Here is a 26,187-nt window from a genome sequence, read left to right as displayed (position 1 = left end):
ACACAATCAATTGTTGAGGAAATTAAACGAGGACCGCCATCCATCGTGCCTTCTTCGTGCTCCTCCTCCTCCTCCTCCTCCTCCTCGGCTGACTGTAGTTCCTGTGTTGTGATGGTACCAGGCCACACGGCCGCCCCACTCTAACCGTCTCCTTTGTTTTATGTTGTGTTTTCCCTCCTACTGGGACAGAGCGCTCCTTATGTTTTTCTCCTTGACAGTGACGTCCTCTGTAAAATAAGATTATTCAGTCAACCCGGCCCTCTCCTAATGAGGCGACTCAGAAGCGTGCATTTCACTGCAGTCCATGGAAGCAGAAACATGGTGACGCGGCAATAACCTCAATACGGGCCGTAAAAATTAGAGGGTATTGGAGGGTAATTTTAAGATTGTATAAATGTAATAAATTATCTACCTAATCGGCAAATATGGACAAAGGAGGGATGACGTAATTGAGGTATTGCCTTTAAAAAAAATAAAGGATTCTTTCGGTTTCGGATATTTATGAAGCTTGTTGAATGATTGATGTAATGAGGAAAAACCCAATAATCATCCCTCTCCATACTGGAGTCAATAGGTGTCCTTCTCGACATGACAATGGGTCAAAGTAAGTGACAGTTGTGTCAACAGCACAGGCATACCAGCCATTGTCTCAGCCCAGGCCTGAAGAGTGTACACAGGCACTCCTGGATCAACGGAAACAAAGATCGAGACCAGCAATTAGTTACTGAAGTCCTTTTTTTTTTTAACAACCATCTAACTGCACCGGCTATTCATTTGTTCTTCGGCCCTTTGGCTTTACATGCAGGCAGAAACGTAGAGGAAGTGTCAGCGCGGGTTGATTGAACCTGAGCTGCCTTTGACTTGCATTCTCTCTGCTCGCCGTTGGTGCGCGACTCCTATGTTTGCAATAAAAAGTCAGTTCTCACTTGATTTATTACCTCAGTAAACATTGATTTGAGTTTATGGTCTCAATCGCTAGTTTCCAGTGTTCTTCAGTCCAGCACGTTGTTCATTTACTAAATGACGGTCCCTTTTAGAGTCAAACAGACCATAAAGCAGGGTAGGCCTTCGGGCCAAAATGGCGACGGCCTAAATGCCAAACTCAAGGCTTCAAAACCACAGTCAGCAAACCAACTTCTTACATAGTCTATGAGATGTACAGACATGTTTGGAGAACCATAGGCGGCCTTACTGTTCATGATGGAAGACTGAAAAGAATAGAAGCTAAAGGTAAACAAATTAATTTTAGGTTCCTAAAGAGTATGGGGACACATGATGTTCCATTGTCCAACTTCAAAAGAAAAGAGAATCTCTTCCCACACAAGCCTGGGATCGTTAGGAACTATAACTTTGGGCAAAAGACCACATCCAGGTTGAGCATCCACAGCGCAGCAGGTTGAAACCCATCAAAGATGTGGTTCTGTTTCTTTGTTTCAGGTCAATGGCAGATCTATTGCTCCATTCCTATAAAACCCAATTTCCCTATATTTAGGCACATTGTAAATCACCACACCTGGCTTTTCTAGTACCTCTCTGACACATAGTGGAACTGTGATCTTTGGTCAACCTGCCACATTAAATACGGGTTAAAGATTTATATTAACTGTGAAACTATAGCAAAGAAAAATCAAAGCCTGCACCTGATTAGCGATTATTGCCGTGTCCTTGTATGAAAGGGCAGTTTTGTCACCGTAGTGTGTATTTGAAATCTCCACAGACAGCAAAATAAAAAAGAGATGGGCAATAATAATATTGCCCAATTCTTCTTTGTTTAATTGTTTTTGTTCAAAGATTGGTGAGTTGTATAACCATAAGGGAACCTCCTGTCCTGGTCAGGTGTGAGGGCACGACAAAGCGTTGGTGTCCCAGTGCGAGGAACACCGTGTACTCCACCCGAATTCCCCTCATGAGCTTTGTTGCTTTTCAACCACTGGCCTCTCCGCTCTCCGCTTCAGGCGGTCAAAGAATCTGTCATAAATAATATGTCAAACTTGCACAGGAAGCTCACTCGCACAGTGATAGTGCTACAGCGATCGCTTCATATGCACCAGCCGCCGTGCCAAACCTTCTAAGGTGGACGCTAAGCCTTTAATGGCTCTAGGTGCTGACACATTTTCAGTGCCTGTGTTATCTCAGGATAGGAATATTACAACGGGTTGAGTAAACATTTAGCCCAATTTAAACCTTCAGTTGTCACGTTTTGAAAATAAGGAAGCCGAGACTTTCCTTGAGCTTTGAAGGGTGGTTTAAGGGCAGAAACCACCTTCAGTGAGTGTCTCATACAGAGACTTGCAGAAGTGCCTTTGAACTTGCATTCTATCTGCTGACCAGCAGGGGGCGACTCCTCTGGTGGCAATAAAAAGACTGATTGTTTAGAAGCCTATGAGAAAACCAACCTACTCACTTGATTTGTCTCGGTAAACATGGTAAAGATGAGTTTATGGGCTCAATAGGTATGTTTTGGTTAATCATTGAATCGCCAGTTCCATTTTCTTTATTGGACACTTGGCTGAATAGGTGAGTTTGATATGAAATCTAGTTTGGTAGAAGCCATAGCTCCTTGGCTCTTTTTCAAGAAAACACAATGGAGGACTTGTATTTAATATCTAACAAATCGATCCAACAATGGTAACGAAGGGACTTGTGTAAATAATCTACACGACAGAACTCTGATCATATTTCACTACTGCAAATATTCAGTGGGCCAAACTAGAACACATTTTTGGCGCATGCACGCAGGGTGATACAATGTTTCTGATTTTTTTTATATAACTAAACAAAACAACAACAAAAGAGACCGAGGAAACAGACATCGAGACCCAACCCCGGATAAGCGGCTGATAATGGATGGATAGATGGATGGAAACAGACATTGTTGATCACTTTCTAGCCAAACTGGAGCTTTCGTCCAATTATTGCCAACAATAAGTTATAACTTGAACGAATTATCAATGCTGATACAGATCACTTCTCATATTTTTACATACTGTAAAATAAAGCCCTGTACCACGTTTATGTTCTTACATAAGGTCAGAAAAAGCTTTAAAGTAGCGTGTGCGGGTTTGCACATATTTTGAGTATAATTGAAACAAGGGAAATGTTGACGCACTTCCTGAAGCATTGCTGTGAAGCCGTATGCAGGGCTCTCAAGTGTCACGCATTGAGCGTGACTGTCACGCATTTCGGTCTTAAGTCACGCCCTCCCGCCACACATCGTATTTCTCACGCTGAAAAAAAACTCTCGGCTATTTAATGTGCCGCAGCGCGCAAACATGACCTGGTCGCGCTGCCCTCACCATGGAGGAATCAAGCACGTCTCCCCCGAATCCCCTGGAGCTCTGCTGCGAGGTGCCACTCATCAGCCAATCAAAAAAAAGACATGGGCTACACGAATAGCCAATCAGAAAAACGTATTTGTTGTATCTGGGTGAAATGTAATCCAGCAACCAATTAAAATAAAGCTAATAATAATATGGAGGGGAGAAGGGCTGGTCTGTGGGCATACGGCATGGGCGAAGGCGCGGCCGGAAGGGGGGGTGGGGGGGGAGGGGGGGGATGTGTCACTCTTACCTGTCTTAAAAGCTTGAGAGCCCTGCGTATGTATAAAGTGAGACGAGCCTATTAAGCCTTCGTTTCTCACAGCCTCGCTCACGTAGGCCACGGCCACTGCTGACACAGAGGGTGTGTCTGCCAACATAAAGCTATCACCCTGTGTGTGTGTGTGTGTGTCTGTGTGTGTGTGTGTGTGTGTGTGTGTGTGTGTGTGTGTGTGTGTGTGTGTGTGTGTGTGTGGTTTTGAGCCAAGAGAGTTTGCCGTGCCGCCCTGTGATTGTTTTGGTATCGGGTCTGTATCACCAGGTACAGTTTCACCTGTAACCGCGACAAACAAATGACGCTATTTTTGTGATACCGACATTGATTTGTCTTTTGTCTCCTCTTTTCTGAAACCTTTCGTCTGCTGTGTAGCTATACTTCTCCTCCAGTGTATCTGAGGAACATGTTATCCAATCATATTTGTATTAATACTGCTGTGAATACGGACACGCAAGATACTTTCTTTCACCTGCTGTTGCTTCTTTTTTTTGGGTCTGTCATTTTTAATAAAGTGTACAAACTGTGTCAGGGTGATCCACATCACAGTGTTATTATTGTAATAGATCGCAAAACAGGTTGCAAGTAAAGTATTGATCTCATATTACTGGAGTGAGTTAATACGTCTACAACATCAGACGTATTGGTCTTCCAAGAAGGACGAGACAGCTTAATGGGCCCTTTGTGTCTTTTTTTGTTTTTGTACAGTGTGATAATTGGGGGGGTGTTATGTTGCCTCAGTAGGTGTTATATCGCCAAGGTGATGTAAGAAACAAACCACAGGGCACCTGTGAGTAAGGGTGTGTGTGTGTGTGTGTGTGTGTGTGTGTCTGAAAACCAACCAGTTGATAAATATTTCACTTGACTGACAGCCAGTCGGAGGACGAGCCGAGGCGGCTGATTGCGGATCAGAGAAGGAAGACGACGACGAGCTCGGTCACATCGTCACGGACCAAAGAGAAGCAGAAACATTTCCCTGACGTATGACGAATAAGACAATATTCCTATACGTTTACATGGCTGATGAAAATGAATATTCCTCTGATATTCCCAAATCATCTCCTCATGATACTGGCCACCTCTGGTAAAATCACCTACATCCTCAGTTGAACAGATCATGTGATTCTACTCCTGTCGTATGACAATAAATATAACAATCTGACTTAGGCAATTGTACAAGCGTTTTAACATGGCATTTTGAAGCTAGCATTTAAGCTAGCAATTTAATTCGCATTTTTGTCAATGAAAATCTCACTCAAACATAATTTGACCGGTATTACAGTATACCTGTTGTGCAATGTCTAGAGGCAGCTTGTGCACCACTACTAATACTAATTGGTATTAGTTTTTTGTGTTTTCTGAAAAACCTGAAACAATTATTTAGGCCATTATTGAACGCAGCCTCCCCCTTTCTCTCTTCAACCACCTGCTTGAAAAGGTCGGCGCTGTTGATACCCAAGCCTTTCAAACTGTTTCAAGAGTTGGTGTGTTTCTCCCTGCGACCAGAATCCGTATCTAATTCGGCATTAATGGTGGGATATCGGTGTGCGTGTACAGATCGTCTAAAGATGGTTTAGAGCAGCAGCTGTACTCGGGTTCAAGGTCGGTCCGGGTTTCCAGTGCATCAATGTCTTCTTCTCAAACTTCTCGTGCAGCACGATCCACACCTGCATTCATAACGCTCACGTCTCCTCCAACACACGTGTGAGGCCGCTTCCTTTCGTCATCAGGGTGAGTGACGGCGTGAAAGCCACTAATGTTTCATTCAAATAACACGGCGCCTTTGCATCGCCAGTTTCACGCAGGAAGTCAAAACCTTTCCACCGACTGGGGAAACTGAGTTTTTGTGTGACCGGGCCGCACGCTTTGCCTCCACGGCTGACACTTCCTGGCCCACACTTTCTGGTCTTCTTTCCGACCGCGGCCAACAACAACAGCAACCTGGCCTCATATTCTGCTCACATCTTGAAAAGCGTGCAGCCGTGTCTGATAAATGATTGATCAGTGTGCCGTGTTTTGCACATCCACCTGTGCAGGTGTTTTTGTCGTCTCAAAAGGTTCAAAGATTGAGGATCGTAAATGATAAGGGTTGAAGTGGACATATCACATGTTGTCTCAACCCTTTTTAGTGTACAAGGTGGTGATGAGAGTAAAGGGCAGTTCCTCTGGAAAAGAACTGGGCCGCGTGACTCATGGTACACACAAACGGAGACGCCTCAGCGATGGAGCGGGCGGAGCGGCTTTATGCACCAACCCCTCCCCTCGCCCCAGACCTCGCTCCGGACCTCGCCGCTTCCCATGGACCCGTGGACTTAGGAGAAGGGATGGGGCTCCTCTGCTCGGACTGGTCTTGACCCACCTTGAAGCTCAAACCCCCGTCTTTTTTACAATGCTTTTTCCCCCTTGTCATCACCATTCATACATGTTTACAAGCACAAAGTCCTTCATCGACCTCGCCTCTGAATTTGGTGTGCAACAGATTGACCGACTTCACTTAAATATACACACACAGTCCCGTCCCCCCCACTTGTCTCCCACCACAGTCTCACAAACTGTGGGAAACGATGTGATATGTTCAGTGCAAAGTAGACTGGGATTTGTAGTAACAGAGCAGCTTTATTGGTCATGGATGAAGGCTCTTTATTGTAGGAAATGGCGCTTTCAGGTGTTCATCTCCTGCCATACCTGCACTGATCTTGCACCCCCACTATGACTCGATGCCATACACACACACACACACACACACACACACAAAGGTCCATCTATGACTTTTGTAAAATGGCAGGAGATTAGAAAAAAGGGGGCTCGTCCCAGCTCTGACCACGAGTCTCCCGTTCCGCTGTCATTCACCTCCATTTTTATTTATTTTCTTTGTCTCGTTTTTCCTTCAGACTCTGAGAGAGAGGAGGAAGGCCAGCGAGCAGACGGTCGGAGAGACGGGAGACGAGACGACGGACGAGCAAACGAAAGAGGAGGACGAGAATGCCGATTACAACCGCTGCAGCTCTGTGGACCTGGACAAGGTGTGTTTGTCTGTGTGTGTTTGTTTCTGTGATAGAGTCACAGCATCTCTTTTTGTGTGTGTGTGTGTGTGTGTGTGTGTTAAAATTGTTCACGGTTACATGGTCTTGACTGGAACAAGAGTGAGGCTGTGTGTGTCTGTTAGTGTGCACACGTGTGTGTGTGTGTGTGTGTGTGTGTGTGTGTGTGTGTGCTGGTCATGGGGTTGTAGACGAAGAGTGAACAGTCATCGGGTTATTCACCCTGCCTCGTTCTAAACCCGTCCCTGTTTGTTAGGACACTGTCGTTCTCATAAACCCTCACTGAGAGTCTTCACCGACAGCGTCCCCTAAAGGAGTGTTTCCTGTCTATGATCCTGGGAACGGAGTATTAGTATAAAAACAACGCCTTCGCATCATGTCATCGAGCAGTGTGACAGTCGTCCTCCTCCGCCTCGCTCACTTCGTCGCCATCAGCGCGTCGAGCTGAAACGCGGCCCAGACCTCGACCGGGCCTTCGGGACCTTTTAGCCTTCGGGACCTTTTAGCCTTCGGGACCTTTTAGCCAGATCGTTCCAGTGACGCTGCCGGTCCCCAGTTGTGATGTCACTGTGACGTAAACCCTGTGCATCACTGACACTCCTGTCACAGGTTTGATTCCAACAATCACACCTGTGTGAGAGATACATCAGAGGCATTTGATGTGTTCTGACATGCAGAGGCAAACTGGGAAAGCAGGAATCCCGAAGTATCCCTGTGAATAGAGTTTTAAGCTAAGCATCATCTTGATGATATAATTAAATGACTTCCTCCACCTCCGTCTGGTAGAAGTAGCGACTCTTGTCTCGTATCTTCATCATGTGATACGCGATCTCACTTCTTTCTTCTTCTTTCTTTTTGAATAAACAAGGTACCAGCTGATTTCAGTGCAGTTGTTGTTGTTGTTTAATGCTCCTTTACTTTCTGCTGTAGCCCTGTTACTATTTGTATTAACTATTTATTGCTATAGTGGTCCAGACAACAACACTTCGCCTCAGGGAGTAGCAACCTTTTAAACTACCCTCTCATACTACACCTGCAGGTCTTAGAGTGTGAAGTAGTCATCACTAAAAGATGAAAATCAGTATACTTTATTTATAATAATACATACAATATATATCCATTGACATCTGTACTTATGTTACAGCTGTGCAAAGTAGGCTTGTGTGCAAAGCTGCTCTCAAAAATAACTTTGGTTATTATTTGAGCATTCTGTCATTATTATATAAATATAGTAATATAAGCGTAGATATTGTCTTATTGGATACCGTAATATGGCTCAACTGTTGTCTTTTCTACACTCAAAGTGATTTTCTGAACTAACCAGCCTGTTCGTGCTGTCACTACAAATGCATTGCTGAACTCAGAACAACAACAAAAAGAAAAAACAACATGGCCTTTTCACCGAAGGACAAAAGAGACTCAAATTATTTAAACTGAAGTCTGTGCACGGTTTTTCCTTTTTTACAATCGCACATGGAGATATCTAATCATTTACTGCCCCGCATTACTCTCTCTCAGCACTAAAGCAGAAACAACTGGCTATCAGTTCGTCCCGAGGTCATAAATGACACAGATGCAACGCTCCGGTGTTGATAACTTGGCAACCCGACAGTGAGATGACGGAGAGCTGATCCAGCTTGTGCCGGACAAAGTGCCACGGCAGGCTGGACTGTCGGCGTGAGTGAATGTATTCGTGAGGCTGTGGAAGCGGTGCCGTCGGCCGCAGTGGCTGCGCGTTGAGAGAAAACCCTCTCTGGGTTGCTTTGTGTCCACGTGGACACGTTATCACCTGGAAAGACCTTCAATCAGCTAATATATCTCTGTAATTGTGTCCGTGTGTGCCTGATACGGATGTCCGCAAATTGGGGTTGTAAGTGAGACACCGTCGCCGGGGCAACAATCATCATGTCCCCAAAAAAAATAAAGTGCAAGATTAGAGCTCATATGATGCCGACGCTCTGGTTTTTATGTGATCTCTTCCGCAATGGTCGTAGTTTTGCTGTACTTAAAAAAAGTCTTCATCGTTCATCGAGTTCTGCATGCCTCATGTAAAAATAAAAGAAGCTCATTCTCTGGTCTTATGATTCAGAATCTCAAACACAAGGAGTCTCTTCCTGGTTTGACCAGAGCGGTTCATCAGTTTTCTAGCTCTCTGCTGCCCCCTGCTGGAGGCTTCTCCACAGCACAGGCCCATTCCCCTGTCGCCCCGTTGCACCACATTGCCATTGTTTGTGTTTATACAGGATTTGGTGGACTGGCGGAAGCCGCTGGCGTGGCAGGTCGGCCACCTGGGAGAGAAATATGATGCGTGGGTTCACCAGCCAGTCGACAGACCCATCAGACTGTTTGGAAACCCCTTGCTAGAGGCCGGCACCAAGACTTCCTGGTAAGTTATATCATTAAAAAATAAAATAAATGATTATTATAAAAATATACATACATAAATATAATATTATTATTAGTATACATTTTTGTTGTTGAAATATTTAATCAAATCTAAAGAAGAAGAAAAAAGAAGAAGAAATATACAGGCATACTTCTATGTATATATACTTTTATTTTTCTAGATAGTTCAACTGCGTAGTGCAAACTCCAAGTACACTTGACTCCTTGACAATCAAGTAGCCCTGATTAAGAAATAAATGTCCGTCATCTATGAATAGATGACAGCAAAGCGCATGACCGGCTCACAGTGCACGGATTTTAGAAGTGCTCATAAATTATGTAAATAACGAATAAATAGTCTTGTATTGCCTTTTGCTGCCGTTCATAGTCTGTGGTGCTTTGTCAAATGTAGCTTCTTCCATAAAGAAGGAGAGAAGGACCACATTGCTTTCTGCTCTCTCCTGCTACAGGTACTGGGTACCAGTGGTTTGGCTTCCTATTGTGTTTTATGTCAGTTGGCACTGCTACACCACCCTGGCTTTGGGCACCACCAGGCTCGACCTCACGTCAGGTAAAACACACACACACACACAACACACCTGAACACACATACAATGCCTGCTGGTAATCGACACAAAAGCACACTTTTCATTTGCAAGTCCAGCTAACTTATCCACGTCTCGACGTGTGTGTGTGTGTGTGTGTGTGTGTGTGTGTGTGTGTGTGTGTGTGTGTGTGTGTGTGTGTGTGTTCCCAGGCATCTCGATCCCGATCCACAAGTACTTGTTCCCCCTGCTCTTTCTGCTGGGCTGGTTCTTGTGGTCGTTCATCGAGTACTGCATCCACCGCTTTGTCTTTCACATGAAGCCGCCGGCCCACAACTACTACCTCATCATGATCCACTTCCTCCTGCACGGTCAGCACCACAAGGTACAGACACCGCGCCACTGAGGGAAACTGGTTTAACCGTTAACTCGTCATTGTCTCCCTACTCCACATATTTGTTGATCATTTATGAGCCTCTTTAAACCAACATCTATGCGGCGCCTGTTGCTTCATCCTGTCTCGGTGTGCGATGTCTTGTCTCCACAGTCTCCGTACGACGGCTCCCGGCTGGTCTTCCCCCCCGGCCTGGCCTCCCTGGTGGTGGGAAGTTTCTATCTCCTCCTCTGCAGGACGCTCCCAGAGATCCTCGGGACGTCCGTGTTCGTCGGAGGCCTGTGCGGCTACGTCGTGTACGACATGATCCACTACTACCTGCACTACGGTTCGCCCAAGAAGGGCTCGTACATGTACGGCCTGAAGGCCTACCACGTCAAACACCACTTTGAGCACCAGAGGGCAGGTGAGCACTTGAAGCCTGTAAGACATGGGTCTCAAACTCGCAGCCCGCGAGCCGATATTTTGTGGGCCCCTACTTGACATTAAAGTTTAGTGTTAGTGCGGCTCGCGCGTTTTTCTCACATGCTCTCACATTCACATGCAAGAAAAAGTATCCGTTTTATAGTAATATAATCTCAAGCGTCATTACCTGAGAGACGAGAGGAAAAAACAAGCCACGCAGCTTCAGAAAGGACTCGCGTCTCAGCAAAGTCTTTTTCATAAAGTTATGTGGTGGGTGAGTTAATCGCCAAAGCAGGAAAGCCGTTCACCGAAGGCCAGTTTCTGAAGGATTGCATGTTGCATGTCGCTGATATTCTGTGTCCAGAAAAGAAGAGCTTGTTCAGCAATATCTCTCTATCGGCAAACACCATGGCAGAGCGGATTAACGAGCTGTCGAGTGACCTCTATGATCAGTTACGTCAAAAAGCCCGAGGTTTCACTGCATAACCGACAATGCTCAGCTAGCCATATTCATCTGGGGTATTAATGAGCAATTCGAAGTGACGGAAGAATTGCTGAGTTTGTGTCCAATGCACGGTCGCACCACAGCCAAGGGTGTAGTTCAGGAGCTGTGCGGCGCGATTGAGCGAGCTGGTTTACCTGGAACAGACTGGTGGGCACTACCACGGATGCTCCCCTTCTATGACAGGCAAAAAAAACGGACTGGTTGCGCTGGTCCAAAGTTTCTGAACTTGATGATCCAAGATGGGTTATGGACCTTGCTTCACTCAGGGTTTCACTGTGACCTGGATCAGGGTTTCACTGTGACCTGGATCAGGGTTTTCACTGTGACCTGGATTAGGGTTTCTATACTGTGACCTGGATCATGGTCAATGTGGCTCAGCTGTGTGAGCAGAAGCGCTGCCAGGTGTCTGGCAAGAAATAGAATAAAGTACATATGTATTCAGGGATTGCATTTGTTGGTTCGGTGCAGTTTCAATAAGTTATTTAAAAAAATCTAAATATATTTGCACTGTTAAAAACTAATATAAAAATGTATAGAAACTGCTGGTTGCCTTTTTTTATGACGAAAAGTAAATAAATAATATTAAAATATATTTCAAAAATATTGTGCTTTCTGTGTGGCCCTCCGATGAGATCCCAATACCAGCGGTGGCCCCAAGTCAAATTGAGTTTGAGACCCCTGCTGTATGACCAAGGGGGGGATTAGTTGTTCGATTTGATTCTCCACGCCGCTTCTGTTTTTGTCCGCTCCATCTTAAAGTGTCAACGTAATCTCTTTCCAGGTTTCGGAATAACCTCCACGTTCTGGGACCACCCCTTCAACACAGTCATCCCCGGTGAGAAGTTCTAAAATGGAGACGGTGCTCCTGAAGGGCCACAGGACTTATCAACCACCCTCCAGCTAGCAACCCGCCCACGTGCTGTAACCATCCCGGACTTCAATCTCCGCCGCCAAAGCTTTTCCAAAACCACGGAGGATCCGACGAGTCCATCTTCCGTCATCCTCCCTTTTGAAACATTCTTGGCCTGAGCTCGGTCATGTGGTACACACCGTTTCCTCTCTGTGATCATTCCTGCACAGTTGCAAAGCCGTTTTCTTGAAATTTTTGTTTTATTATTAATAACCAAATCAACATCGACCACCACTGACCTCGTCCAGCCGAGTCACCGGAGGAAGGCCAGGGACAGACTGTGAGGGACACACACACTCGAACAGACACACATACAAGCACGTTCCTTTCCAGCTGTATAAAAGTATATCGCACATTCAAAATCACACCGAAGAAAACTCCCCCAAAAGATATTCCAAATACGCTCTTTTCCTGTTCTTTGTGCAGCTTTAATGCTTCTCAGACCCAGAGCCGTGCTGCTACTCTCTGTGGGCTGCAGGTATCATAACAGTCTAGAGATGATCCCTCCTCCGTTCTTCTGGCTTCACTGTTTGGAAACTGCTATGAAAAATGTTTTGATTTCAGACATTTGAATATGCTGACGGTTGGCATTTAATTCATTAATGATCAGCGAAGCCGCAGAAGTGAAATCAAGCTGTAGGGCACTAATGCAATGTCATGTTTATGTCATGTAAAGCCGAGTCCCACATGTTTCTAACCACTGGAGATATATATATTTTTGCAAGTCTTTTGTAATACTTTGTCCGTTTAGTTTTTTCGTTATTAACGATGCATCACAGATGTAGAAACTGTGTTTTGTAAGATGCTTTGTACAGAAGAGGAGGGTGTTTAATTGCGGCGGCGTTTTACGTTGCCGGAGTGAGCAGATTTTTTTTTCTTATCGGCATTGAGAAAACAAATGCGTTGGGATGTAGAGATGGATGGATGTAGTGCGTTGCCATGGCGTCAGAGCTGGAGGCATGAGGCCGGCCCGTCAGACTTCCTGCTGTGGGGATCTCGGGGGTCTTTTTTTGTTGAGGCCCCCGCAGACCCCAGCAGGATGACGATGGCCGAACCATCTGACCGGGCAGCAGGAGGCCCTGATGGCGACCGGCGGATCCTCACAATGTCTCCTGAACACTCCACGGCAACACTGATAACTAAAGCAGAACAAACTATTAAATAACATTTACATGAATGAGTAAAGCAAAATGAGAATATACCACAAATGCAGAAAATCATCTTTCATCCATTTTTCTAGTTTGAAGAAGAGACTCCTATTTACATAATATATATACATGTACATACATTCCTACATTGTGTAAAATAAAATCTATTTCAGAACATTAATGAAGAGTGAAATAATAACAATAATGCAGTGAAATGATTTCATTTGCGTAGTTATCTTTTCTTACTATTCAGTGCAGCAATAACAATGAAGTCTTCAGGTAACCCTCAAGAGGGCTGTGTCACCAAACTCTGCTTCTGTTTTGTTTTTTAACTACATAAGTTGCTTCAGAGAAAACCAAAGATTCCTTTTGATGTCGGTAATGAAGGTGGAGATAATGATGACAATGATGATATTGATGAAGAAGAAGATGAGTGTAATTGTGGAACGATTCCACCTGTCCGAATGAAGTCCACGCAGATCTTATTTATGTATATTTATATGATACAGATGGAAGGCCACAGCTTGTACGCCTTGATCCTGACAAGTGGACTTTTCCTTGTGCTAAATTATACAGCATGAAATGATATTCGCTGAATCTGTTTACTTTAATATCTATCTGTAATTGTAAGTGTCTATGCAAATGCAAAAACAACAACAACGTATTTGTAAATAAATGGCTGTATATTTCTGATGTCAGTCTGTCTTTTACATTTTGTTTGATCACTGTTTGTTATACATTTCCGTGATTAAGGCAAGGCAAGTTTATTTATAGTACATTTCAACAATAAGGTCATTCAAAGTGCTTCACATAAAACCATTAAAAGCATCAAAACATAATGCAAAAGAAAAGAAGATTTAAAAAAATTGTCATTCATTTAAACAATAAAAACAGTCAGTCAAACATTAAAAAGCTAAAAATGGAATACAAGTTAAAGTTTAAGAAATAAAATGCAGTAGTGAAATGCAGAAATGTATTAATATCCTTGAATCTGGTTCAACAGCAAACAGAAACGTTTGTAGATTTAAGGAGGATTTTAGGAGCTGAGGGTTAAGGGATCAGCAACATTATTACAATTCATCTTAAAAAAAACCTTTTAAGATTAATAATAATATTGAACAAATATAGTATACAAATATTTGATGGCCTTCCATTGCATTTACCCCCTACGGTAAATGGCATGGAAATCCATCAAATATTTGTTGAGATATTTCAGTTCGTACCTAAGTGGTGGACTGCCAACCAATGTTGCCATTCCTAACCCTTCAGAACAGTCAGCAGATACTACAATAACATACAAATGTACTTATACTATACTAAAAACGTCAAGGGGACTTTCAGAGAGCTCCATATTATATCTAGCATGAAGCATCGGTTCCCCACCAGGTGGGTATGTTGGTAAGTCAGCCGATTGGTCCACACTGAAATATCTCACCACTGTTAGATGAATATGACACATTACATTCATGGTCCCCAGAAGATGACCACACTAAACTTAGGGATCCCCTGACTTTTCCATTTAGCGCCACAAGGTCCGTCATTTAATTTGCTTTAGTGACACAGCTCCACAGACTGCAATGGACTACCAGGAACGTGACTGTTGGCTTTGGTTGCAGCGCCACCACCAGGTCCACAGTTGACTTTGTCCAAGGCTTTTATTGATATCTTCTTTACCAAACGAACAAAACTACCGTCGGTCTCAGCTTCACTTTGCTCCTAGTCGGGTGGTGAACATTACCTGGCAAATGCTAGCGTGCCATTGTTGTCATAGTTAGCATGTTAGCATGGGGATGTTAGCATTCATCTCCCTGCTTTTTTCAGTGATGCACCCCATGTGAAATGTTTTCATTAATGCTAATTTTAAATAAATATATATATATATATATATATATATATATATATCTTTTTATCTGAAGTACCCCCAGCGGTGCCTTCAAATACCCCCAGGGGTGCTATTACCCCCATTTGATAACCACTGCTCTAGCACTCCCTCACAGGACTGCTAGCGTCTCTCATTTTTCAGTGACTTCCTGAATGCAAACCGAATGGCATGGTGCATGCCTGTTAATACAAAGAGTGAATATATCCTTGATATTTTTCAAAAACATGTTTAAGAATTTAAGTGGGAAAAAAATTCCTCAGCAAAGATTAGAAAATGAATCTGCTGTATGGCATAATGTAGGTTTTCAGCAGCCCACTGCTCCTGCTAAGGATGGGTTAAATGCAGAAGACCTATTTCATTTATGTATGTAAAAAGTATGTTATATGACAAATAAAGTTTCTTCTTCTTCTTTTCTAGCCCCCCTGCCCACCCGCTATGATAGTCACCTTGCGACCTTTAACATTCTTCTCACGATCCCTTTTAGGGTTTCAACCCTCATTTTGAGAACCACTGTGGTCACATGTGGTACGGTACGGTTTATATTTGTGTCAAACATTGAAAGCTCTTGTTTGGATACAGAAAAGGTCAGGAGGACTCCACCGACATGCTTTGAATTGTCTAAGAATGCTCAAATCACAGTGTAGTTGCCCCGGAGCATCTTTTAGGTGTGTGTGTGTGTGTGTGTGTGTGTGTGTGTGTGTTTTCTCACACAGTTTTAACACAGAGCCAAGACGGGTGGAGCAGTAGGACCCAGTAGCAGCTGTAAAGCAGAGCGCTGGCTGGAGGGAGGAGTCTGAATATAAACCAAACAACACTCCACACCCTGCAGTCTCTGGAAGTTCCTCCGCATTCCTTCCATATTCACACACACACACATATATATATATACCCGCACAGGAAGCTGGGAGGAACCACACACTGAGGCTGGGTAAGTGTGTGCAGAGAGTGAGAGTGTGTTGTATCTGGTTTCTATTCAAGAAAACAGAACAGATTATCTTCACGTTCATTTGTGTGTGTGTGTGTGTGTGTGTGTGTGTGTGTGTGTGTGTGTGTGTGTTCAAACAGGAGCTGGGTGGAGGGGTTGTGGGCCTGCTGTAGGACCGGAGACCAGAGCACCTCATCATCACCGCTCCCTGCCAGGTGCTGTATTTCCTGTAGTCACCCTGCACATGTCTCTCTCTCTCGATGTCATCATCTGTTTCAACATTACTCAGTCGCTATAGGAGGGACGGCATCGCTTCCAGTCGTGTCTTCCTGTATCTCTGTCAAGTCTTGTTGTGTCCACCATGAGTGTGTCTGTGTGTCAGTGTATCTTCAAGCCCAGAAGCGATGCAGAGGAAGTTACTTTATTTGCTGTTTTTTGCCGAAATAACCACAATTACTTCCTGAGAAGGGGAACAAGTAACTGAAATTAGAACACCGACAGCAGTATCAGACTCCTGGAAGACTGTGCCTGAAATTGCTGTCTCACACAACCAGCATAATGCTGTTATAATGTCATAGCTGCTGATGCAAATGCAGAAATGAAAGATGAAAGTCATAACGGTCAGGATATGATTGCACTCAAATATGTAAATGGATCATTAAAAAAAATGAAAGAGTCATCTCAGAAAGGAGGTAACAGAGGTTGGGAGTGTTCGGTGGCACACTGACCGAGTCCTTAAACAGGGAGAATAAGAGGTAGACTTTTTATTGCCTCGTGGCTGGGCTCATAAAATGATTAATAAATAGTTAACTGACAAGTGTATGCTACTGTGCTCACATGTGCAAAGTGAACATTGTGAAGTAAAGAGGGTTTAATCTTTACCATGTTTAGCAGCTGATATTTGTTTATTCACACAATGTTCAGCTGAATTGTACTTTGGACTGGCATTCTCACAGGTGTTTGAACTGATGATAAGGGATCTCCTGTAAAAACGCAAATGTCAACCTCATGGTGAGGCTGGAGGAAATGTCAGTCGATCAATAAAGTTCAACCTCTGGTAACCACGAATGTCTGCGCACAACATTGTCCCAGTCCATCCTGTAGATACTCAGATATTTCTCAGGAGAAGTGAAAACTTTGATCCACTGTTGGCGCTAGATGTAAAGTCAGATCACTAAACGTCAGTAGAATTTATCCTCTGGGGACCATGTACAAATAGACGTTAAATATTTCATAGAAAACGTCTCGCCATTCTTTTTAGAGTGTCACCAAACCAACAGTTCTTTGAAGACGATCCACCCCCTAGCTCCTCTTGGGAGATGTTTAGGATGGAAAACAGTGAGCATAACGGCGGACGGGAACCACAAACTAAAACTGTTTTGTTAACATTTTGTCACAGTCTCAGCATGAGCAAGGCAGCTGGCGATGAAGACGGCGGCGGCATGGAAACAGCCGAACAGCCAGAGGTCAAGACTCCATCGGGTGCTGCCACCATTGGACCGGACTGGACCAGAGTCAGCTGCCCCTGCTGCGTATCGGAGCGGGTCGAGCCTTTGGTCCTGGTGAAGCTCGGAGAGAAGGTTCGCCCGGAGACGAAGAGGTGGCTCATCCGAGTGATTGGAACGCCTCAGAAAGATGGAGGTGAGGGCTCGGATAACGGTGATGAGCCGCAGGAGTCCTGCAGAGCTCACTGCTCCGTCTGCATCGACTAAAGCATGCATATCGAACATGTGTGAGCCTTTCTCTCATACTGGAAGTCTATTGGACAGGAGAGTCGTGGCCTGGAGGGTGTCGAGCATTTAAAGCATCTGGCAATAATGCATTTGCATGCCAATTGGCAAAATACATAAATATAGTGAAATGATTCCTATCTAAATATACACTAGAGGGGTGTTTACATTTAATTAGGACAGAAAACATGAAAAAAAGAAGGACACTGGTTTTCTGCAGCCGTATTCACATATTCACAATATTCAAATTACCTTATGAATGGAGAATTCCATTTCATTATCATTTCTTTGCTGATGACACGCAACATTATTTTTACATCATCCAGTTGAATGTCACATCATATACAACATAAAGCTCAACCAAACTAAGACAGAACTCCTTAACTTCTCGGGAAACCAAATCATGCTAGTGAGTTTTGATAATATATCAACTATTGAAAAAGGAAAACTAAATAAGAGTTTCACTGTCTCTCCCCAGGTGCTGCATTGCTGGCGCACCCGGGCGAGGACGCCAGTGGTGACATCATCGTTCTCTCCGCCCCGCGCTGCACGTTGCTTAAAGCCACTGAAGAGTTGGGTCTATGTAAGACTTACCACAACGAGGAAATGGAAGCCTTCTCCTACAACGACAGAAACAACTTTAAAAATGCAGGTACTGGCCCTGAATGCACATTACATGTTTATTACAACAACAAAATGTGCATTTTTGCATGGTATGGCAAGTGTTACTGTCTCCATGTTTACGTTACCAGTTGCTCAGATTTATATATATATTATATTTATAGTCACTCACATGTAGCATTTATGATACATACTAAACCACCATGGTAGCATTATCATTGTGAGCATGCTAGCTTGTGAGTGTTAGCATTTAGCTTAAAGCTGTGGTTCTCAACTTCATCCCCCCAGGTTTTTTGTTGTTGTTGTTGTTGTTGTTGTTGTTGTTGTTTTTAACAGACTAGGAGTTGTCCATCGTGCTCCAGGCGGTGTGGATTTTTGGTCCATTCCGTGACTTTTTCCCTGCCTGAAATCCCCCGTCAGAAAGGCACACTTTGACTCCCAGAAACAAGCTAAAATATATTCTGTTGCAAATTATGTCAGCGGTACGGCCGAGGTAATATAAAAACAATCCCAGGTATAGTTATTACATTTCCCCCCACAACCATCTGGCAACCCCCTGAAAGATTCTCCCTTGGGGGTCCCCAAACCCCAGGTTGAGAACCACAGACCTAATAAAGCACAACAGGCCGATAAGTGCGGCCTCGCAGGTTCTCGTGTGCGTTCGTATTCATCGCTTGGCTACATCCACATATCAGTCTCCATTCACGTGTGTGACAGACAACATGGAGGCGTTCCTGACCCTGGCGGAGCGGCAGTACATCGTGAAGTATGAGCTGGACGGTCTGCGGGCGCAGAGAGACCTGAGAGTACCCGGCCTGCCTGACAACTACACACTGCAACACCGTGACAGCATCTGTGAGTGCTCTCCTGCCAGTATGGGGCCGACATGATGTGCACACAGTGGGGGAAACATCCATATATGGGGAAAAAATGATGTATTGGGAGGATTTCTGTTTTTCAATTTGTTGCTTAATTTGATCCTTAACAAAGATGGAAACACACACACATCTCTTGTTGCACTCATCTATTCCACTTCATAGACTTATATGTCTTGAGAAATCTCATCCACACTTTTTTTTATGACATATTGACAGCAATGTTGTAAACACTCCACATTCAGCCAGTATGTGCATCGTTGTCTCGCTGACCTCAGCGGTTCTGCTCTCTCCTCGCATTCGATCAAGAAATTGCTTCGGTCAGCATCAGCCTCGGAGTGTGTGACGCACTGAGTAAGTGTGTGTGTGTTACTGTGTACAGTGTGGATTAGTCATCGCGTCCGTCCCTCTCCAGGCCACTGTGAGGTGTGTGTGAGTGTTGCTTTGTTGTGGGTCTAAAGGAATGTTGTTGCAGGGCGGAAGCTCGGGTCAGCTGGTGTTATTGTGGACACGCTTCCCCTCCACAACCCGGACCAGCTGAAGGATCTCAGTGAGGCCTGGTATTCTGGGAATCAGCTGGCTCAGCCGCTGGGTGGGTGTAAATACAGCAAACACATGACTGCACACATGACTGCACACACACACACACACACACACACACACACACACACACACACACACACACACACACACACACACACACACACACACACACACACACTCACACACACACACACACATGCAGAAGCTAATGCGAATTGGCAAACAAAATATTCAAATATATCAGAATTTGCAATGGCTGTCTCTTGATTTGAGGGAACCAGCCGTGCACTTACACCAGACAACCCGTCTGCTACTTTGTCCAGATTCAGTCAACGGGTATTTCGGAAGCTCTGTGGCTTTCTACTTCAGCTTCCTTGATTTCTACACCTGGTCTCTGCTCCCGCTAGCCATACTGGGCCTGTCCATCACTTACTTCTCAGGTAGGTGTGCGGATTTCTCCTTTTTTTTTGTGAATGTACACAGTCAAGTTTTTCCATTATAATGGAGACATATGCATTTATTTTGCAAGCTACTAGAGTACCTGAAGCAGAAACCTGTTCACACCTTGAAAAGTATCTAACAAGTCTGCTTTGTTTCAGCACATATTATATTAAGGTGAAGCAGATGTTTGAGCTTGACGTGATGCTTTACACTGAATGAGGAAAACAATAATACCGGTCTGCCCAAGTGAGGCTATAATAATCATAAAAAAGAGAGACGCCTCGCTAATCTTACCAAGAACGGTTGTTGCCAGAATTTTATTTAATCCTGTTATCTTAAAAACTAGATCGAAAGCTAATTATTAGGAATAGGACCCAGATGCAGACATACTAGGCAGACGGGGGGTCAGCTGTTTATTGGTCAAATAAAGACACAGGAGCTCACTGGCCTGGGCGGAACAGTCCACACAGAGTCCACAGGTGAACAGGAACAGGAAAAATGTCTCAATAAGTATTGCACCCTGACTGCATCTGCCAGTTGGACACTGAGTTTCTCTCTCCCCGCCACAGGGGAGGTCCAGAAGGAGATGGACGAGTCCCTCTCGGGTTCGCCGGTCACAAGTGACGAGGACTCGGGGGCGGCCGTCAGCGGTCACATGGTCCAGGCGGTCTTCAGCATGCTCTGGTCCACGGTGGTCATGGAGATGTGGAAGCGCCGGAGCTCCTCCCTGTCCTACCGCTGGGGGACCATGCACCTCGCCGAGCGCTTCGCCGAGCCCCGGCCCGGCTTCCACGGCGACCTCGGGGTCAACCCCGTGACGGGCCGGGTGGAGCCGCTCTTTCCTGGATGGCAGAGGGACCTGCGTATGGCGCTGGTGTCCGTCCCAGTGGTGGGGCTCTTTCTAGGTACAACTGGATGAGAAATGAACAACCTCATCAGCGCACGTAACTGAAACTGTGAAATTGCTGTTTGGAGAATGCAAACCTCTCAGCTCTTCCTACGTCTTTGTGTGCCCTGCCCTCTGCAGGGTTGGTGGTTCTGGGGATGCTGTGCTTCTACTGGGCGGAGGCCCAGGTGCAACAGCTCCATGGAGACTGGGACTCCCTGCTGTCTCAGACCCTGCTCTACGTGCCCTCGGTGCTTCACATCGCCTACACAAATATGCTGGGCACCGTTTACAGGACGGTGGCCCGGTCCATGACTGAATACGGTGAGTGAGACGGAGAGGGGCACGTTTGTCTTGTACTGATGATGGTTTGTGTTGGAAACCAATGCTGAGGCTGAGGTAAGGGAGGGAGAGACGGGGACACAACGGGAGTCACTCGGCTGGCCAGGTCGTTGCGATCGGCCTATAATTCCCCTTGTGTGTTCCTTTAGAGAACCACAGGGAGGAGTCCGCCTTCGAGAACCATCTGACGGCCAAAGTCTTGGTGGTGAGTTCCTCGCCGACCATTATAGCTTCATATCTCCTCTTAACCAGCAGCCGCTTTCATCCGGCTCATGTCTCTCTCTCTCTCTCTCTCTCCCATCAGTTCACCTTCTTCAACTGCTTTGCAGTGCTCTTCCACATCGCCTTCTTCAAGCAGGACGTGCCTTTGCTTCGCAAGGTAACGGCAACAAATCTTCCACCGGTCTCAGTTGAGTGTTGTGTCTTCGAGCAGGGACCCCCAGTGGTTTAGCAATGCACTTCCCTAAACTTGGTCGACGTCAGCCAGCGTTCGGAGAATATTCTCGTACCTCCTCATCTTCCCATCTTCCCTCTGCTTAAGAAACTCTGAAGCTGAAAAGGTCCTCAGCGCCTGCTCCAAAGGAAAGCTCTCTTCAAAGGCTAAGATGCTTTGTGGATAACTTTGATCTTTACTTGTTGTAACTGTAAGGAGTACAATTCTTAAACCCATCATCATTTGAAAGAACTGTCTAAGAGTTTCTTCAGAAGGGGCAACTATTTGTACAAGGATGCTTCATGAATCAGGTCCCTTATTATCAATGTGGGTCATGATCCCCAAAAAAGCTGGCTCCCACAATTCCCATAATGCAACTTGATAGTGCGTCCCTGCCCGTGTCTTTTGAACTCCACCCACCTTGTTTCTAACGCAGTCGTTCTTTGAAAAATGTAGTTTCTCAACACAGGCTGAGAAAACCCTGACGACTTCCTGTTCGCCATGTTAATGTTGGGAGGCGGTCCTCTGTGTTTGGCCTCACCAGTGAAGTCAGTGAATGAAACTTTTAAAAAGCCCCCTGAGTGACAACAAGTTGTCGTGTTCTCTTTGTCTGTCTGAAGCGCCTGGCGTCTTTGCTGATAGTGACCCAGCTGTTGAACCAGGTGACAGAGGTGGTCATCCCCTTCCTGGTGGACCGGTTCATCAGCGCCCCCCATAGGACGGAGAGCGAAGACGACCCACAGGAGGATAAATTCCGGAACCAAAGCGCCCTGCCTGTTTTCCCCGTGAGTGTGCAGCATGCAGACAAAAACTAGAACACATTGCTTAAAAGCCGCTCTGGCAGCTTCTGACACAGTTTTTTTGTTTTTTCCCGCCACAGGGCTTGTTTGGGGAGTACATCGAGCTCCTGGTGCAGTTTGGGTATTTGAGTCTCTTCTCCTGCGTGTTTCCCCTGACGGCCGTGCTGCTGCTCCTCAACAACCTGACGGAGATCCGAACGGACGCCTACAAGATCTGTAAACTCTTCCGGAAGCCCTTCTCTCCGCCCGCGGCCAACATGCGCGTGTGGCAGGTCAGCGGCAAAAAAGCACAACGCGAAAACAGAGCTGAGACGCGGCCGGTGCGTCTCACTCAGTTATCTCGTCACCGTCCTTGTGTTTCAGATCGCCTTCGAGATCCTGAGTTTCGTCTCCGTGGTGTCCAACTGCTGGCTGCTGCTGCTGTCGCCGTGGTTGCAGAAGGTGTGCCGGGACGGCGGCTTGAGCGGCACCAACATCCTGGTGTTGGCTGTTGTGGTGGAGGTAAGAGGGAGCAGGGAGAGCACCACCAGTGAGAGTCACATGACGGATAATTACAGCGTGACATTTATTTTTGGGGTCTTTTGCGTTCGTTTGCAGCACGTGCTGATCTTGGTGAAGGTGATTATGTCGGTGCTGATACCTGATGAACCGGCCTGGATCCGGAAGAAGAGGGAGCATATTGAGTTCACGTCCATGCAGGCCCTGAGAGAGCAGGTTAACCCCTCCACCATGCACTTCACCTTCTTTCTTTAAAGTTCCACTTCATTGGCGTGACATCTTCCCATTCTTGTCTTCCAGAAGCTGCACTGAGAAGGATCTTGATTGCGCCGCCGAAGCGGCGAGCTGTTGCTTGTGTTGTCCTGTGCACGCCGGCTTTAGCGAGAAGATGGTACCAACCTCAGTGTTGTGTGGACCCACGTAGGAGAAGAGCCTTATATCTTCAGCAGGGCCCACAATGCATTCTGCTGTGCCCCAAACGCTGCCCCTGCTGCTCCACTAGTTATGGTGCTTCTGCAATGTGCACCATTTTAAGATGCACACTCATATTACATGTACACTGCAAGTGCCATTGAAACAGCAGCTAAAACGTTTTTTTTATGTATATGTTAGACTTTATTATGTGTGCAGACGCCCTTTAATTTAAAACTAACTTTAACTAAAATTAAGACTTTGGTATGATGACGGAGGCTTTTGCAGGCTTTGTCAAAATGTAATGAGGGCACTTAATGATGTTAAATTGCTTTGGCTCCAGTTCAGTCAGTAGTTACAGTAGTAAAGGACGACAGGGCAGAGTGTTTGATGTTACGAGTCCAAGGCGGACAGAATACTTGACAAGGCTTTCCGTTTTAATTTTTTTAAACGGAAAGCAAGTGTTTTTCTTCAGTTTACTTAGTGATAGCCATAGTTAGTGTTCAATAGGTTTCATAATAGGAGGAGAGTATCATCCATGGAGGGATTATAAAATAGGATAAATTTTTTTTATTTATGCTGAGGGAAATCACTGTTTAGCACTACTAAACTAAGTCTTTAAGACAAAAATAAACGTATACTTGTTTTTATAAGCTGCTCTAACGATTCCCATTTCAACATGCAGAGCATTAATATACAACCAAATAGCTACTTGATACAGTGGAGTCATGACTCCCTCTGTGTGTGCTGTAATCCGAGCTTCTCCTCGCTTTCGGGCCTTGCTTGCATTTTTCGTGCATGTTAGCGCGTAGCGTAGCGCCCACCCTCCGGTAAACACTGTTAACTCCTTCAGCGCTGTTAAGCACCTAAAGATGAGAGGCAATAGATGTGCTCTGAATCTTCACGTTGAGCACCTTTATTCCATATTTCTCCGTGAGCGGTCGGGCTCATAATAATGAAACCACAGAGAATTATCACCCATCTGTTCAGCTCAGATCAACAGAGCTTTACAGCATCTCTAAGCTCATGGTTTGGGGTTTTTAACTTTGCTGTTTTGATCGACTCGCACTGCTCTCGTCAGTCTGAATTCAGTTGTTTTCAGTCAAAATAATAATTTAAAAGCACTGATAAAAGTCATAATTGAACTTGAAGCAGCTAAAGGGAGCAGATATTTCCCTGAGGAGCTGGTGGAGACCAAAAACAGAGCCAAAAGGAGAGGGAATATTGGATATTAGGAGGACAGAAACACAACCCAACATCAATGTTGTGTGTACAGTTAGTTGTGCTGACCCCCGGTGGGCAAAAAACAACAACTTTAACTTCCGAAAATCCTAAATTTGGTGGAGAAATAGCAGATTGAATTCTAATTCTTTCGTGACAGTGAGAAAAGAGTGATGCAAAGCCTTTTAGAGTGGAGGGTTTGACACATGTATTTATGAACGCTCTACTGCATCCGCTTCACTCTGTTATTGTAAACAACTCACTCGTCTTGTCTGAATTGATGTTGAAGACGACCTCGTAAGAAATCACGAAGAAAACGCTTACAGATTTGCCTCAGGTTGAGTAGTGAGAAGAAAATGTTGCTCTTGTTACTCTCCTTACATAACCAGAGCATGAGACCGTGGCACATCTGTGACATGCAATGAATACAGCGAACTATGTACTGAGATTTGATTTGCTTCTAAAGTGATGGAGAGCTACCAAAGAGCCGCTGTGTGCTTTTATTAGAAATGTAGATATTTTTAAATGTGTGTGGATTTCCGTCTTTACTCACCTGCTGACCTGTTGTGTGCCTCTAAGGACGACTGCTTGAGTTCACTGTGCTGCAGCGACTAATTCACCAGTAGTCTGTACCTTTACATTCATGTTATTTTTTATTTGATTTACATTTGTCATCATGCCACGAACGTCAAATCCATTGGCAGAGTCCACCAATTCTCCCACACAGTGGCGTATTGTTTTTCCTCATAAGATATTCATTTTAAGAGGTAGTTTAGTATTCTTTCCAGCCACCAGGAGGCACTAGACACTTTCCATGTAATTCCACATGCAGCTTTTTCACAGTATGTACCCTGGTGGCTGCAGGACCGCCTCAGTGAAGATGCAGAAGTGAGGTGCGACTTCCTCATGCGGCAGTAAATGTGCACTCCTGACATTAATTATACACCTGTGTGTGTGTGTGTGTGTGTGTGTGTGTGTGTGTGTGTGTGTGTGTGTGTGTGTGTGTTGAAGGGGTTGTGATAGTGAGAGATAGCGAAGATTACAACTATTAGATAACTTGGTTGCAGGATCAGGTCAGAAAACAGGTTTCATTGTTTGCCGGTTGATCTTTCAATAAACTCACAGAAGGAAACTGTTGTTTGCTGTGTCTTATCTCCAACCCTCTTTGCTCCATTCATTTGACTGAACGATTAGTGGATTTATCCTGTAATCGATTAACAGAAACATTTCGTATAACAATATAATACTACAGCCTTTTTTTATTATTACTTTTTTCATTATATTATACTCTACTATGCCTTTTTATGATGTTTAGACTTACTTTACAATTGTTTTTGACATTTTACACTGACTTTAAATTTTTTTATAAAAAGTATGTTTTTTTACATACTGTATATCTTTCTTTCGGGACATACTTCAAGACTTTTTTTCAAATTATATTCTATATATTGTGTATTAAATGACTTTTTAATGACATTTGTTTATCATTCTATCACATGACTTTTTGCGCTCCAGTTCTCATCTCCTTAGTCTATTTTCCCCAACATTTACAAAAAAAATATAACGACTCTCACACTAAATAACAGACCGTGGCTCACCCCTTTTCAAACAAACTGTTATGTTGGTATATTTATACACACGCTGATGACCTGATC

The 26,187-nt window shown here is 44.7% G+C and overlaps 2 protein-coding genes across 2 annotated transcripts in view; both read left to right on the top strand.

Annotated features, from left to right (window-relative positions):
* Nucleotides 1-11,715, top strand: part of fa2h (fatty acid 2-hydroxylase) — a gene marked incomplete at both ends in the record, with an annotated part of 28,345 nt that extends 16,630 nt beyond the window's left edge. The window contains 6 exons of the mRNA XM_079224091.1: nt 6,483-6,614; nt 8,876-9,018; nt 9,488-9,588; nt 9,775-9,947; nt 10,110-10,362; nt 11,648-11,715. Coding sequence (XP_079080217.1) covers nt 6,483-6,614; nt 8,876-9,018; nt 9,488-9,588; nt 9,775-9,947; nt 10,110-10,362; nt 11,648-11,715 — 870 coding nt within the window. The remainder of the gene's footprint in view (nt 1-6,482; nt 6,615-8,875; nt 9,019-9,487; nt 9,589-9,774; nt 9,948-10,109; nt 10,363-11,647) is intronic.
* A 5,422-nt stretch (nt 11,716-17,137) lies between these two features.
* ano10b (anoctamin 10b) lies at nt 17,138-25,654 on the top strand (the record flags this gene model as incomplete). The annotated part of the gene is made up of 14 exons (XM_079224026.1): nt 17,138-17,372; nt 17,940-18,113; nt 18,800-18,937; nt 19,433-19,549; nt 19,824-19,940; nt 20,511-20,846; nt 20,969-21,151; nt 21,319-21,374; nt 21,474-21,548; nt 22,223-22,387; nt 22,483-22,674; nt 22,766-22,903; nt 23,000-23,116; nt 23,201-25,654. 14 exons carry the CDS (start codon nt 17,138-17,140, stop codon nt 23,210-23,212), a joined length of 2,055 nt encoding a protein of 684 aa, XP_079080152.1. The 3' UTR covers nt 23,213-25,654.
* Nucleotides 25,655-26,187: the final 533 nt, after the last annotated feature.

The sequence above is a fragment of the Taurulus bubalis genome (assembly GCF_910589615.1).
Source record: "Taurulus bubalis genome assembly, chromosome: 9".
Lineage (NCBI taxonomy): Eukaryota > Metazoa > Chordata > Actinopteri > Perciformes > Cottidae > Taurulus > Taurulus bubalis.
This window is presented reverse-complemented; position numbering and strand designations above follow the sequence as displayed.